Consider the following 15589-nt stretch of genomic DNA (forward strand, 5'->3'; position numbering starts at 1 on the left):
GCCTCAATGCCGGGAACGCGCGTGCGCGCTCCTCTCCGATTCCACTCCATTCACTTTTCCCCAGCTCCTGACTATAGTCTCCAAACTCCACAGTCTGACTCGGTCCCGGGCGTTCCATCCGGGGCCGCATTCCACCCGGGCGGCCCAGGGGAGTGGCAGCGACTCCGTGTTCCGCAGACACCCGGGCCGGCGCGCGCCCGACCGCCATCCGAGACAAATAGCGTGCGCGTCCCCCGGGGGTTACCCTCCCCCGCCGAGCGCGTGTCGGCCCGGGGCTCGCGCTGCCGCCGCCGCCGCCGCGCGCGCGCGCGCAGCACAAGTAAAGGAAGGAAAAAAAAGGAAAAAATAGAAAGCGGCGGCCGCTGCAGCAGCGATTTGCTACCGGACTGGGCCAGGCCGGGCGGCTGACGCTCGAGCGGCAAATCCAAGGGAGAGGCGACGGCGGTCCAGGGCGGGCCGGGTTAAAAAAAAAAAAAGTCGCGGCGGCGGCGGCTTGGGAAAGAAGGCCCGAGGGCCGCGTGCAGCGGGCGGGGGGCGACCGCGCTGCGTCCCGGAGCCTACAACCGCTGCGAGCCGGCAGGAGGGTGGGTGGAGGCGGCAGCGGCTGCAGGAAAAGCAGCGGCGGCGGCGGCGGCATCTCCTTCTCACATGACCCCACTGTTTGTCCCCGTGATCAGCGCGAGCGGCTCCCGTGTCTCCTCCGTCCCCTCCTGCCGCGCGGCGTGAGCGCCGGGCTCGGGGGCCCCCCCGGCCGCCCGCCCGCCCCCTCCCCCTCCCCTCCCTTCCCTCCCCTCCTCCCTCCCCCCCTCCCCTCCCCCCGGGCCCCGCGCCCCCCCCCCGCCCCCACCCCCCCATGGACATGCTGGACCCGGGTCTGGATCCTGCTGCCTCGGCCACCGCCGCTGCCGCCACCAGGTAAGGGCACCTGGCTGGTCCGTGCCCCCGCGCGCCCTGACTCCGGCCCTGCGGCCGGGCCGCCATGATCCGGAGCGACCGCCAGGCTCAGCTCAAAATGGAGGCCGCGTGGGAGGGGGGAACGTGCTAATGCCCCCGGTCCCAGGTCCTAGCGGTGCCTCAGCCCTAGAAAGGGCTGGGCTGGGTCGGGGACCTGCACCTGAGCAAAGGGGCGGGGGTGCAGGCGTCCTTGACCTCTTCCCGCCTTCTCCGCAGTCACGACAAGGGACCCGAGGCCGAAGAGGGCGTCGAGCTGCAGGAGGGTGAGTGCTCGCGGGGCCACCGGGCTGAGGCCTGGGCCCGGGAAGGGCCCTGGGGGAGCCCGGGCCCACTCGACCGCTGACCAACCCCCTACCCTCCTTCGACCGTAGGCGGGGACGGCCCTGGAGCGGAGGAGCAGACGGCGGTGGCCATCGCCAGCGTCCAGCAGGCGGCGTTTGGCGACCACAACATTCAGTACCAATTCCGCACAGAGAATAATGGAGGACAGGTGAGACAGGGCCGTGAGCCCCTGTGCGGGGATGGGGTGGCAAGTGGTGGGGAGAGTGGAGGGTCGAACTGGAGAATCGAGAGGGACTCGGACCTGGGCCCTGCCTGGGTTCTAGCGCTGGTCTCGCTGCTCTGCCGCCCCCTGCAGGTGACATACCGCGTAGTCCAGGTGACTGATGGTCAGCTGGATGGCCAGGGCGACACAACAGGTGCCGTCAGCGTCGTGTCTACGGCTGCCTTTGCGGGGGGGCAGCAGGCTGTGACCCAGGTGGGTGTGGATGGGGCAGCCCAACGCCCCGGTCCCGCTGCTGCCTCTGTGCCCCCAGGCCCCGCAGCACCCTTCCCACTGGTAGGTGGTCAGCAACACTGACTATGATCTTGGGAAGTCCCAGTGGGTGGGGCGTGTACGACATAGATACTGTCTTCAGGCTCTCTGGCTATGTGGGCTAAATTCTTGTTCTGTGTAGTGAAACTTTGGGACATTTTGTTTGTTTGTTTTTTGTCTTCTCATTTCTAAATTAGAGATGATGGTAGTAGAAAAGTCTCTTAAAAGTAAAAATTAATTGTTTACTAAATGATTGCTGAGTGTCTGAGACACAGTGTTATCTGAGGCGTAGGCAGAGTGGCATATATAGAGGGGCTGCTCATCCTCCACAGTGAATGCAGTATCTATCAAACAGGATGAGGGGATGGGTTGGGGAACAAGATGGCTAAGGGTGGCCTCTGTGTCCTCCTACTCCCCAGGCTGTAATCCAAAATCCCTTCAGCAATGGCGGCAGCCCAGCAGCTGAGGCTGTTAGTGGGGAGGCACGATTTGCCTATTTCCCAGCGTCCAGTGTGGGAGATACCACGGCTGTGTCAGTACAGACCACAGACCAGAGCTTGCAGGCTGGAGGTAAAAGGAGGAAGGGGGCCGAGGTGGAAGGCAGGGGAGGCAACAGGCTTAGCAGGGAGGGAGCCCCTGGCTATTTCTGACTCTGCCCTTGACTCTAGCACTAACTCCTGATTTCCCTGCAGGCCAGTTCTATGTCATGATGACACCCCAGGACGTGCTTCAGACAGGAACACAAAGGACAATTGCACCCCGGACACACCCTTACTCCCCGTATGTGCAGGAGACCTTAGCCCAGGAGCAGGGGACACTGGGAGGGCCTGGTGTGGGGCTGAAGAAAGGGAAGGTTTTGTGGAATACAAGCCAGTCAGTTGAGCACACACAGCAGGCACTTAGTTTATTTTTCGGCCTGTTTCTGTTTCTTTAGTACAAAGTATCATTTCCTCTTTCTACATGGGGACGTGTCTTATAAGAGTCATTTTCAGGCTTAACTCCTTAATAAATCCTTAGACAAATGCAGCCTAAGATGACATGTGCCCATTTCTTCTTGTAGAAAAATTGATGGAACTAGAACACCACGGGATGAGAGAAGGCGAGCTCAGCACAATGAAGGTAAGGTCAAGGTGGAGCCCTGGGGCCAGCCCAGGCCTCGGCTCCACAGGCACAGCCAAGCCTGGTATGTGGAGTCAGAGGTCACCGGCCACACTACGAGTGCAAGAGAGGCGTTTGTCGAATGCCAGAAAAGTAGAAACAAGTGAGGGAAGTTCATTGTCTGGAATGTACAGGCAGGAGTCATGGACTGGAATGTGTTTTATCATCCTGGCTACTGATTTTGAATTAATGGCCCACATCTAAAATGGCAGATGTCTCATTCACATAAGGATTTCCTGCTGCCTTTGAAAAATTGGATTGATCTGGCTTTCCTGGACCTACCTTTCAAACATTGTTGGCTGTTGTGTGCCATTTCCCTGCCCGCCTGGCTTCCGGAATAACTCTGGTCTGATAGGGAGCACATCTGAAGCTGAAATGCAGGAAGCTATATCTCTGGCTAGCCAACATTGGAGCCTCCTGCCCTTCCTATAAGTACCAGATCTACTCTGAGGTTATTTTAGCCCTCTTTGCTCTTCCCTAGTTTCCCACCCCAACTCCTACCCCCCAGTCAGTAGCCATTGTGGTGGACATGGCAGCATTCAGGTCAAGGGGAATACTTATACCAAACAACCATCCTTCAGAAAATATGTCCTGAAGGTGGATTCCAAGCTGAGCAACATGTGCTCTGGGGTAAGTATGGGGCTTGGTGTGGAGTGTCAGGGAGGCTTAGGAGTTCAGGCTATTGTCTAACTGAACACTGGGGGATCAGGCTATATTTCCCCAGGGAGGTGGTTTTTGGGAGGGCCTGTCAGTCGGAGGGAAGTACAGGCTGGAAGAGGGAAGGCAGAAAGTAGTCAAGTTTCTTTGGAGGGTGCTGGTTTGGTTGTTGCAGAGGTTCCCTGTGGAGTCCTTGGGAAGGAAGCCAGGAGAGTCAAGGAAGGCCCCCACCATTGCCAGGGTGAGGCCCCAGAATCCTACAGGTACTTGATTGGGGATGGGTTTATGCAGCTGTGAGCTAAGCAGCTCACTAAATTGAAGCATTCATTCAGCACTTATGTACTGTGTGCCAGCCCTTGTTTCAAGTTCTTAGATACAGTGGATAATGAGACAGATGAGGTCTTGGCTCTTGTAGTGTTTATTGGGGTGGGAAAAACAGAAATTACACAAAGCTACAATAACATATCAGCTAGCACGAAGGAAGATAAAGCTGGGCAAGGAGATGGAGGGTAATGGTGGCAGTGTAGGCCTCTGAGAGGTGACATTTGAGCAAAGGCCTGAATAGATCTTAAGGAATGGGCCAGCCAAGTACTCGGGGAGAGTCCCAGGTAGAGGAATGAGCAAATGCAAACACCCAGGCCTGAGCCAGAATAGACTCGGCATGTTTAAAGAACAGCAGAATTCGGGAAAGGAAAGAGGAAGTTGGCAGGGTTGCCGGAGGATTGGTCAAGGCCAGGTCATGTGGGGCCTTGTATGAGGTCTTCCAGTGTTCCTGCTCTTGGATTTTTATTGTAGTTTAAGGGGAAACCAGCAGAGAGGTTTGTGTATGGCACTAGATAGTAAGGGTTACCAGAGGCTAGAAAAATAGGAGGTGACTGCAGACATCTTGTCAGAGACAGGACAGGGCATGAGGGAGGGGACCATGGGGAGAAGATTCCAAGGTTGAAGAATCAGGTTTTCATGATGGTGTCAGGTTGGTTTGAAAAGGGAAGGGATGAGTCTGAGCTTGGCTTTTGTATGTGGCATGTTTGAGGGGCCTCCTGTGAGCTACCCAGTAGTTCTGTCTCTGCTTCTTATGTCATGTGGTGTCAGACTGATTCATTTTATATATGTTTATTTTTTTATTGTCCAAACTCAGTGGTCTCCATTTTCCTCCCACCCCAGCCATCCCCACCCTTGATCCTCCCATTTGGTTTTGTCCATGTGTGCTTTATAGTTGTTCCTGAAAACCCTTCCTCTTTTACCCCCAATATCCCCTCCCGCCTCTCTTCTGGTCATTGTCAGTTTGTTCTTAATTTCAATGTCTCCGGTTATATTTTACTTGCCTTTTTTGTTGGTTAGGTTCCACTTATAGATGAGATCATATGGTGTTTGTCATTCACCACATGCCTTCTTTCACTCAGCATAATGCTTTCCAGATACATCCAAGCTGTCGCAAAGGGTAGGAGTTCCTGCTTTCTTGTGCATAGTATTTCATCATGTAAATGTACCATAGTTTTTTTATCCCAGCTTTCAGTCTGGTTTATAATTTCTGTGCCTATTTGGTCATCTGGAAGGTGATGTTAACCCCACTCCTGCAGAGGCTCATAGTGAAGATACAGTGAGCTGAGACGTGTTGGTCTCCCTGGCAGTGTAGTGCACCTCACAGTGAGACTGCAGTGAACCACGTTTGGGATGCCATCCAGTCTCTACCTCACTTTCTCACTCTCTGCCTCTCATTGAATTAATCCAACTGAAAACAGTCTGGAATCTTTTTCCTATAAAAAGCAGTCTTTTTCATAATCTTGCCTCTCCTAACCTGCAGAGTATTTATGCCACCTTCTACCCATCCCGTACCCTTGGCAGGCTGGCTCTTTCCTTTACAGAAATGGGTCCATTTAAGGTCATTCATGATGACCTCGTTTCCAAATCCACTGGCTTCCTTTGCTATATTACCTCTGAGCATCTGATCCTGCCTGTTCCCCTCCTTTTGGTAATGATCTTTTTCCCCCACCTGCTCTGAATCTCCTACACTCTTTACCTTTCTTTCCCTCTCTCAGGGCTTCCAAAACACTCCAGGAAGCTCATTAATAATCAAGGTCTCCAGGGCTGTCCTCACAGGTTCTCAATGAGTAGATCAGAGGGAGGCCCTGGGGTCTGTATTTTGACAAGTTCCCCAAGTGATTTCTTCCATTAGCCAAGTCTGGGAAACTGCTTTGGCTCTTGGTGTTTTTTAAGGTCTGGTCCCCTCTCAGATCAGCCTCAGGAGAGTGAAATATTAGGCCCAGGGATTGTCATTATCCCCCAAGCCGCATCCTCAGTTGTTAGGAGTTCATTCTTTCTCTAGGAGGAGGTTCTGCTGGATTTCTCCTGTATGACTTCAGAAAGGTGATACCCACTCCTTGGTTTCCCTCTGGGGCTTTCTTGAACTCCAGACTCATTTTGAGCTACTCATTTAGAACTTCCGTTTCTGGATGTCCTTGAGACACCTTAAACTCAACATGACCAAAACAAAACTTGCTGTTTCCTCTCCCCAAAGGCTCGCATACAACGTTTCTTGTTTCAGTGGAGCAAAAGGCACCCCTAGCACAACTGTCTAAGCCATAACCTAAAGCCTGGCCACCTTCAGCTCTGCCCCCTTCTTCCCTCACATCTCCAAAACCTGAGGTTCTGTGCTGAAGTGGACTCTAAATCAACTTCTCTTTCTTCTTGCATCTTTCCCACCACCTCTTGGTGCTGTGGGAACCCATCTCCAGGCCCCTCAGTGAACTGGGGCATGCGTGCCCTTCCTGCCTGAAGGGTGACCTTTGCAGCCCCTTCCCATTGCCGTTACAGCATTTGGGCCCACTGTTGGGAAAACCTCTTGAGTAGCCAGAAATCCAGAGCTTTATGTGAAATCTGATTTTTAAATGCTGGATGGGATTGCTTTTTCTTTCTTTTTTTCTCTCTTAGTTTTCACTCTTAATGTTACTAATTCATTCCTTCTACTTACTTTGGGCTTAATTTGCTGGGGGGGTCCCCTACTTTTTAAAGATTAAACTTTTTTCCTAATACAAACCTTCCTAGTTGCAAATTTTACTCTAATACTCACTTTAGCTACACCCCATTTGGATATGTTGTGTTTTCATTATCATCCAATTCAAAATACTTTCCAGTTTTCTTTGTAATTTCTTCTTTGACTCCTTGGTTACTTAGAAGTGTGTTGCTTGATGTCTAGATACTTTGGGTTTTTAGATGTCTTTTTGTTACTGATTTTTTAAAAGACTTTCTTTATGGCCCTGGCTGGCGTAGCTCAGTGGATTGAGCGCGGGCCTGCGAACCAGAGTATCGCGGTTCGATTCCCAGTCAGGGCACATGCCTGGGTTGCAGGCCAGTTCCCAGCAGGGGACTCACGAGAGGCAACCACACATTGATGTTTCTCTCCCACTCTTTCTCCTTCCCTTCCCCTCTCTCTAAAAATAAATAAATAAAATATTTAAAAAAATAAAAATAAAAGACTTTCTTTATGTATTTTTAAAAGGGGGGAAGGGAAAGGAGAAAGGGAGAGAAACATCAACAACGTGTGGTTGCCTCTTGTGCACCCCCTACTGGGAACCTTGGCTTACAACCCAGGCATGTGCCCTGACTGGGAATCGAACTGGCGAGTCTTTGGTTCTCAGGCCAGCACCCAGACCACTGAGGCATGCCAACCATGGCTTGGTTTTTAATTTAATTTTATTGTACTCTATAATTTTAGTTCTCTAAAATTTATTATGGCTTCTTATATGGCCTCAGATATGGTTTATCTGATTGAAAATGTCCATGTGCACTTGAAAGAACAGGTATCCAGTGCTATTCCAATGTTCCCTCGGTGTCGCTAGATGAAGTTGGTTGACAGTGTTCAGGTTTCCTATCCTGGATTTTTTTGGTCTACTTGTTCTGTCAGTCTCTGAGAAGAGTGTTGACATCTCCAAGTATATATGTGAATTTGTTCATGTCTCCCTTCAGTCCTGGAAGATTTCACTTGCAAACTGAGTTTTAAATATTATATAGGTATAACTGAAGCACTTCTGTGGAATATATGTAGCGTTGGTCTTCTTAATGGTTTTCCTCCATTTCAGATGTGCCAAAATGGTCTTTCCAAGCTACGAACTGACCACCTTACCACCTCCTTAATGAAAGGTCCCAGACTCAAGAGCCTGGACCCCTAGAGTAAGAGATGAGGTCCAGACCAATTAGCAAGGTCCAGACCAATTAGCAAGGCATTCAAAGCCTTCACAACCTGGTTTTATGTTTTCCTACCATCCTGTTCCATGCCCCCCGTGTGCCCCTGCAATATTTCCACGTTATTGCTTCTGGTATCTTGACACCTGTCTGCCTGATACCGCTTCCTTCAGAAACTAGCCCAGATGTGTTCTCTCTAAGTCTTTGAAGCTGCACCCCACCCCATCCCATGTGGAAATCATTCCTCTACCCTGTAGTTCCCCAAGCACTTGGCACAGCCTTCAGTTACGACACATTTCCCTTAGTGTAGGTATCACTGTCACCGGTTCACCTGTACTTCACAGTGAGTGCCAGCAGGACAGAGATCGAGTTTACCCTGGACTCTAGCCTCTCAGTGCCGTTCCCACAATAGGGCAGGCAATACATTCTTAAGAAGTAAATGCAAACTGGAGATGTGCCACACCCCTGTGCCTGCCCCCTAGTGGCTTGAAATAAGGAGTACATGGGAGATCATAGCTGCAGCCTGGGTGCCCAGGCTCATGAATGCTGGACTGCATGAGGGTGGGGAAAGAAAGCAAGAAGCCATCTGCTAGAAGGCATTTGGCTGAGTTCCTCAGCCAAAACCTCCAGAGTGGAGCGTGCATGCTGCTGAGGGAAGTGCTGGGCTGTGCTACTGGGCCTGGCTGCACTGTTGGCTGTGCTGTAGCTTTTAGCCACAGAATTGCCAGAGACAGACAGACATGGCTGTCCTTGAAGGGAAAGTTATCACCCTGACAGCAATGGGGCCCTACGAAGGTCTCTACTGGGCACGGTTCTTGTCATGATATTGGGGAGGTTTCTGAGGAAAGAGGAGAGCAAGGGAGGAAGAAGAGCCATGAAGGGGGAGAGTCCACCATATAAAAGAGTATTGTCACCCAGGCAAGAGTGGGGCATCACTTGGAGGTGGGAAGGACTGGTCAGCAATGAGTGGACAAAACCAAGTGCCAAGAGAAGACAGTGGGATTTGTCTGTTAGTGGCAGATGTGTTCTTTGAGGGAACACAAGGGACAGGGGCGGCACTGGCCTTAAGACGTGAGGATTGAGGGGCATTCTCCTGGCCTGCCCCTCCTTTCTCACCCTTAGCCCCTCCTAATCTTTCATCAGCACTAACCAACCCTGAGAAAATACCTTCTTACCCTTCTTTCTAAATCCTACCTATAGGCCCAGTCTCCTCTTCACAGACATGCCTGCATTTATCCATAGGCCATCCTGGCAGGGGACTGAGAGTTGTGGGTGAGAATTGGGGGAATAACTAGGCTTTCTTTGGTGTCCCCACCAGTGCCTAGGGCTGGGGTTGGAAGGTAAGGAAGGGCTGGGATGGTTTGCTTCAGTAGGCCTCACACCGGGGATCTCAGGCTTCAGTGAAGGCAGACCCCAGACAGTTGTCATAAGCTCAGGATGTGTTGGCCAGGTGAGAAGCCAGAGGGAAGACATGCCCTATCTGAAGGGGGCGGCTTCTGCTGAACTCTCCTGGCAAAGAGAGGTTATGGCGTTTTATGGAAATCTCAAATCTGGATTTTTTTCAAGTGAAATCCTCTATTGGTTTGCCATCCCTGGCCTTCAAGATAGTGTTCATGTAGTTCCTCAGTGGCCCAGCATCCTGATGGGCCAGGCTCCTGTGAGCCGTAAGCGACATTCTGGGTGTCTGCGACTTGCCAGCTCTCTGGAGAAGGGTTTTAAACAAGGATGAGACATGGTGAGACTGATTTTAAAGATGAAGAGAAAGAATCATGGGGCCCAGAGCTTTGGAGAGACCTGGCAAATCAAACGCAGGGATTATGGGAATCAGAGAGAGCATTGGGTTCCGTGTGAATGGACTCTGCCTGTTGCCTCTCAAGAACACATGCCCACTCTAGCCACAACTCCTTTTCTCAAAAGATGTTAATAATTATGTGAAATTTTCTAATTTTTAAATGTTAGCTCAAATTTTTAACAATAAGCAAACAGAATGAACCCACAGTCTCCCATTGTTGATTCTCCTTTAAAAGCACAGTATTTGCTATGTATAATGTACATTTCTTTGCCCAAATTTTTTAGGGAAAAGTAAGGGTGTGCATTATACATGGGTAGTACTAACTACATATCTAATAAATGTCTTTAATTCTGTTATTTGTGCTTATGCATTTAAAGTGTAACTCTAAAAAAAAGTGTAACTCTGGAAAGCAAAACGATATCTGTATGCAAAATGATATCCTAGAATACAGCAATCAGTTTTGTTTCTAAATACAAATAAATAAATAATTTATTTAAAAAGGCTTTTTTTTCCCTGAGAGTTTGGCCCAAAAGCGTGGGTGCGCATTGTACACAGGAGCTCAGTGTATATGGCAAAATATGGTACTTAAGAGTGAGCCTTCCCTTGTTCCTCTCGAGAAGCAGTGCGACGCAGGCGTGCAGGCCTGCCACCCGTGTTCAGCTCTTGGCCCTGTATTCACTAGCAGTGTGACCTTGCCCAGGGCCCACCCTCCACCTCGGCAACCTGGGTTCTGCTGGCATCTGCCTCTGGAGGCAGATCACCTCGGCGTACCGGAAGCACTGTAACCTTAGCTGTCATTCCCGCTGTTACTCCTGCAGTGGAGCGGAGGCGGAGGGACAAGATCAACAACTGGATCGTCCAACTTTCAAAAATCATTCCAGATTGTAACGCAGACAATAGCAAGACGGGAGCGGTGAGTGCCCTCTGCGCCCCCCGAAAGTCTGAAGTTTGCTCAACCACTGGACACAGGAGTTGTCCACGGGTGAGCCAGTAGGCAGAGGCCGGCAGGCAGGCTTTACTCCAATGCTCTTGCCCACCTCACCCTACCCCCAGAGTAAAGGAGGGATCCTGTCAAAGGCCTGCGACTATATCCGGGAGCTACGCCAGACCAATCAGCGCATGCAAGAGACCTTCAAGGAGGCTGAGAGGCTGCAAATGGACAATGAGCTTTTGAGGCAACAGGTGAGTGCCAGGGCTGGGAGCTGGGTGGAGAACCCTGGATCCCAAGGTACAGGGAGCTATCACTGGCTCCTTGTCCCCTGTCGTATCTGCCAGATTGAGGAGCTGAAGAATGAGAATGCTGTGCTTCGCGCCCAGCTGCAGCAGCACAACTTGGAGATGGTGGGCGAGAGCAACCGGCAGTGACACCCACCCCATCATGTAGCAGGGCCACCTCTGGGTCTCTGCTGCCCCCTTCCCCAGCCCTTAGCACAGAGAGGGACAGATGCCCCTCCCCCAGCTGCGTTTTTTTATAGTAGATTTTTAACAAAAAAAAATGGGGAGAAGTGATGCATTTCTGTGGATAAGCACCCACCACTCTTCTCAATGTGGAAGTGATAGCCTCCCTCCCCCATCTGTGTCCCTTCTCCTGGGCCCCACTAAGCCCCAGCACTTCTAGTGGTCTCATCTGGAGGCAAAAGGGAAGAGGACAGAGGCTTTGGCCATACCCCACTGCCTCCTTAGTCTCTAGAGGTACTGATGCGGTGCTTATGGGAAGGAGGGGGAGCCCTTGAGGGGCCTTCCCTGGGACCTGGACCTAAGCAGGGAGGCCATGTCCCACCCCACCTCTTGTTTCTGGATTCCTGCTTCCCTTTGGGCGTGTGCGTGTGTGTGTGTGCGCGTGTGTGTGTGTTTTAATTTTCTTTATGGAGAAATGGACAAAAAAATAGAGAGGTATTTAACTGCAATAAACTGGCCCCATGTGGCCCCGCCTTGTCTGTTTGTGTATCTGTTCATCTCAGGTGTGGGGAGGGAGGGCAGGGCTTCCGCCGTTGTGTTGGTGGCTGTGTGTCAGTCCCTGCCACCCTGTACTGCATGGTCCCCAGTTTGTTGGATGGATGGACGGATGGATGGATGGAGGAATTGAGCAAAGAATATTCTGTTTGAGGCCCCAGGTGGTGTGGGGGTGGGGAGAGGTTGGGTCAAGTATCCATGTCTTTGGAGAGGCTGGGGTCTCCTGTGTCACCAGTCTAAAAACAGGATTGACTCCTGGCCCTGCCCTTCTGGGCTGAAGCCCTTCCCTCTGCACCAGCCAATGGTGGGGCCTGGCCTTGAGCCCCCCACCCCCAAGGAAGGCAGATGGCCAAGAAGCCAGGCTTGGCCCGTCAGCCTGTCGCCTTGCACTGTGGCTCTGGCGCCTGTGCTGTGACCCCTGCCCCTGGCTGATGATGAAACCTGGCCTGAGTGGAGATGCAGTGACACCAGGCAGAGAGCTTAACAGAGTGAATAAGGAGGCAGATGGCAGGAAGAAGCTTTCATTCCTTGGCAACAGCATCTTCAGGCTCTAACAATGGGGTCGACACTGGATGATCCTGGATTGAGTCCTGCAAAATGGCCAAAGTCCCATCTCTGGAATCAAGTTTGTGGGTCCGCTGGGCTATGTGTACCTACTACCCATGGTGCAGGGAATGGCTAGGACAGTCAGGCAGCCTTTTTCATCTCCCTACCCAGTGGTCTAGGGGACCAGCCCTCCCAAAAGCTCCCTGGTTTGTGGTGTGCATACCCCGCTGCTGGAGTCAGGGTACCAACACAATGTGGAGGTGGGATGAGATGTGCACAGTAGCTCCACTGAGCCAGCATGAGCCAGGTCCAGTACACCCCACTGTGCCCGCCTGTTTTGGGGAGGTGGGGAAGCCTGATCAGTCAGGCTGCCTAGTCCAGGGTGCCAGCTGTGCCTCTGGCTCAGGAAGTGCCCCAGTCTCGTCCTTCAGTTCCTCTCCTGTCGAGTAAGGAAACCAAGGGTGGGTATGGTGGACTCCTAAGAGGCAGCAGTGTCTGGGAAGCCAGGTCCTTGAGGATGGGCCAACGAGGCAGCTAGGGGCTCTGAATGCAGTGCAAAGTCTGGAATGGGATAGGCTGATGCTGCTTTGAGGGCAGGTAGTACTGGCTGAGTTGACACAAGAGTTTGAGTCAGTATGTCTGCTATGGCATATGAGGTGCAAACACTACTACTACTGGTATCTTTCATGGTCAAGTCCACAGGAACATTTTCCAAATACTAGGGCCACATCTTAAGGTTCTAACACAGAAGATCACACACATGCTGTGCAAACTCAAACTCCTGCCTCTGACGGTTGCAGTGTTCCCTACAGAACAGAACTGAACCTGTGGGGAGCAAGGATAATCTTGCTCCTGCTCATTGATCTGTTCAACCTCTGGGGCCAAAGGGGGAATTATTTCTGAGGTCAGCAAGGTGATGTCCTGTTAGAGAAAGTATTTCCCAGGGGGCTGGCTAGAGGTGTTGTCTGTGGCCCCATCTGCCCCACCCCCTGGACACACCTCTGCTGGCTGAGGGTGACACAACCCTGTGCCCTGTCACTCTGTTCCCGCTTATCTCCCGCCTTTTTGGCGCCACTACCTTCTGGGAAATGAGTTAGGACAAAGGGGAGGGGGCTTAGCACCCTCGCCTCCCCCAGCAGGCCCCATAAAAGCAACTGTAACAACCCAGACACCAGAGCGGTCCTAGACCTACAAGCAGGACAGCTAGACACAGCACAATGGCACTGAACATGCGGATCCAGGCTGCCTGCCTCCTGCTCCTCCTCCTGACCAGCCTTACCAGTGCCTCAGTTCTCCATCAGGTGAGGAGAGCCCACAGGGCTTAGGCCCAGCAGGCAGCTAGGACTGGAGAGTCAGGCCCTGGGAGGGGACTGCTGAGGGCAGCTAGAGACCCACAGGACTTGGCAGAGTGCAAGGCAGGCAAAGAGGGGGTGGTTAGCTGCTTAAAGAACAGAAATAGGGACTGGCAGTAGGGACTGGGGCCCTGAACTAATTCCACAGTTACCCATTGAGCACCTACTCTGTGTAAAGTTCTAAACTAGCCAGTGGGGGTCAAGCAGTGTAGCTGCTGCTTGACCCCCACTGGCTAGTGAGAACAAGGTAGGTAGGAGATTCTTCCTATCATGGTGCTTGCAGTCTGGTCAGGGAATCCATCAAAAAACAAAACATAAGGTCATGGTGTTTAGTAAATGCTATTCACAAATAACATAAGAGATTGTAACAGTGCCCATGGTGGGGCTACTTCAGGCGGAATCAAGAGCTGGCAGTCAAGCAGGAGTGTTCTGTGAGAAAATGTTACTTGACCTATGACTTGGATGTTAGAAGGGGAGAACAAGCAAAGACCGAAGTTGGGAGCAAGCATGGTGTACTTAATGATCAGAGGCTTTAGGAAGTGGAGGTGATGGTGCTTGGAGATGAGATTGAGGGAATAGATAGATACGCCAAGTCTTATGGGCAGTCAGGCAAACTGATTTCCCTCCAAGTGCAGGATCTTCAAGCCCTGCAGGCGTTTCTAATGGGTAAAGCCACAATCTGATACTGCAAGGGGCCCAGATTGGAGGTGCAAAATGCAGGGAGACTTGTTACAGATGAGGGCTCCCATCCAGGCCAGGGAGGGTGATGTCCTGAAGAAGAACAGTGGCTATGGAAAAAGCTGTTTGTAGGAAGGCGATTGTCTGTGGGAAGGTGAGAAAAGGCCAGAAAGCAAGGCTTCCATCTGAGCACCAGACGCAGCCCCTGGGTAAGGAATTGTTTGGTGGGGCCAAATCTGAGAGCTCTGCTGGGCTCCCTGCCATCTGCAATACCCCTTCTGCTTTCACAGACAAAACAGCTTGCAGATCTCCAGACTCAGGACACAGCTGGAGCCTCAGCTGGCTTGACGGTGAGAACACCTGGACCTCCCTTTGGAGCCTCCACAGCCTCCCCTGGGCCCACAACCACTCACTGTCCCTTTCTACCCACAGTCTGGGCTCCAGAGGCTGAGGAGACGAGACACCCACTTCCCCATCTGCATCTTCTGTTGTGGTTGCTGTCATAAATCAAAGTGTGGGATCTGCTGCAAGACGTAGAGCCTCTTGGCCCTCCTCTTCCTCCCTTATTTATTCCTGTCACCCTCCAACACTTGGTGAATGGTCTCAGAATAAAATAGCTGGTTCTAGCTTTTGTTTTCCAAACCAGAGTGTCTGTTGCCCTTTCTCCCTGCCAAAGGCCTGAGCCAGGGGCCTGTTCTGGCCACTGTCTGTCTGGTAAGGGCCAGTGCTCGGTGGGATGTATGGGGTTGCTGTGTCCTGGGGTTGCAAGGAAGCTTGGTGAAGGAAATTTGTTATCTGTTCTCCTTTAAGCCACACTTCATAAGGCCTGGAATTTTTGTTCCCATAGCAGGGAATGAAAACTAGACAAACTTTCTTTTTCTTAAAGTCTTAAAATGGGTGACAAACTCAAATGCCTAGCAGGGGTTCTCAAAGTCGGGTCTGGGGCTCCCACTAGGGCTCCACAGGTGAACATGACTAAGATGTTACTTGTCTCTTTAACTGTCGCTCTCACTCTCACTTGAGTGTACAATGGGGTTTTCCAGATCTGTGACATATGATGACATCATCACTCTGATGGCTAATGGACTGGCTTGTGGTTTAAAAATTTCCCAATTTAAATTTCTAATATGTTAAGCAACTATATGTATAACCTACTTAAATGAAAAAATTTTTGAGTCCTCAATAATTTTGCAGAAATGGTTCTTCAAACCAAAAAATTTGAGAACATTGGCCTTCCAGACAGATGCATAAGTGAGCGAGGTATGGATTTGATTTATAGGAGCATCTTAGGTTGTAATCTCCCAATAAGAACACACTCTGCAAGTGAGACACATAAGAGAATATTGTTCACCTCCGTAAGGAATTAAGGTCCCTCCCATTCTTAAAAACTGCATTCCTCTCAACTTATCTGATTTCCCCACTTTTGATAGAAACAAAGATGCAATTCAGTATTTTCTTAGCTCATGAGAAAACAGCAGTAGTGTGATGAGAAAGGGCCTTGGC

The 15589-nt window shown here is 51.3% G+C and overlaps 2 protein-coding genes across 2 annotated transcripts; both read left to right on the forward strand.

Annotated features, from left to right (window-relative positions):
• Positions 1-810: 810 nt before the first annotated feature.
• Positions 811-11494, forward strand: USF2 (upstream transcription factor 2, c-fos interacting). The gene is made up of 10 exons (XM_037129503.2): positions 811-915; positions 1171-1217; positions 1326-1444; positions 1592-1792; positions 2188-2338; positions 2461-2548; positions 2829-2887; positions 10376-10470; positions 10611-10739; positions 10833-11494. Exons 1-10 carry the CDS (start codon positions 854-856, stop codon positions 10920-10922), a joined length of 1041 nt encoding a protein of 346 aa, XP_036985398.2. The 5' UTR covers positions 811-853; the 3' UTR covers positions 10923-11494.
• Positions 11495-13202: 1708 nt separating this feature from the next.
• On the forward strand, positions 13203-14728 carry HAMP (hepcidin antimicrobial peptide). The gene is made up of 3 exons (XM_037129504.2): positions 13203-13357; positions 14377-14436; positions 14519-14728. Exons 1-3 carry the CDS (start codon positions 13274-13276, stop codon positions 14621-14623), a joined length of 249 nt encoding a protein of 82 aa, XP_036985399.2. The 5' UTR covers positions 13203-13273; the 3' UTR covers positions 14624-14728.
• Positions 14729-15589: the final 861 nt, after the last annotated feature.

The sequence above is a fragment of the Artibeus jamaicensis genome, unplaced genomic scaffold (genome assembly GCF_021234435.1).
Source record: "Artibeus jamaicensis isolate MK-2021 breed Jamaican fruit bat unplaced genomic scaffold, CSHL_Jam_final contig_470, whole genome shotgun sequence".
Lineage (NCBI taxonomy): Eukaryota > Metazoa > Chordata > Mammalia > Chiroptera > Phyllostomidae > Artibeus > Artibeus jamaicensis.

Bases quoted from the DNA above. Each gene is read 5' to 3' on its own strand.
- USF2 (XM_037129503.2), top strand. From the start codon at position 854: ATGGACATGCTGGACCCGGGTCTGGATCCTGCTGCCTCGGCCACCGCC. The intron at 1,793-2,187 runs GTAGGTGGTCAG...CCTACTCCCCAG, and splicing joins CCGCAGCACCCTTCCCACTG to GCTGTAATCCAAAATCCCTT. The intron at 2,339-2,460 runs GTAAAAGGAGGA...ATTTCCCTGCAG, and splicing joins CCAGAGCTTGCAGGCTGGAG to GCCAGTTCTATGTCATGATG.
- HAMP (XM_037129504.2), top strand. From the start codon at position 13,274: ATGGCACTGAACATGCGGATCCAGGCTGCCTGCCTCCTGCTCCTCCTC. The intron at 13,358-14,376 runs GTGAGGAGAGCC...CTGCTTTCACAG, and splicing joins GTGCCTCAGTTCTCCATCAG to ACAAAACAGCTTGCAGATCT. The intron at 14,437-14,518 runs GTGAGAACACCT...TTCTACCCACAG, and splicing joins GAGCCTCAGCTGGCTTGACG to TCTGGGCTCCAGAGGCTGAG.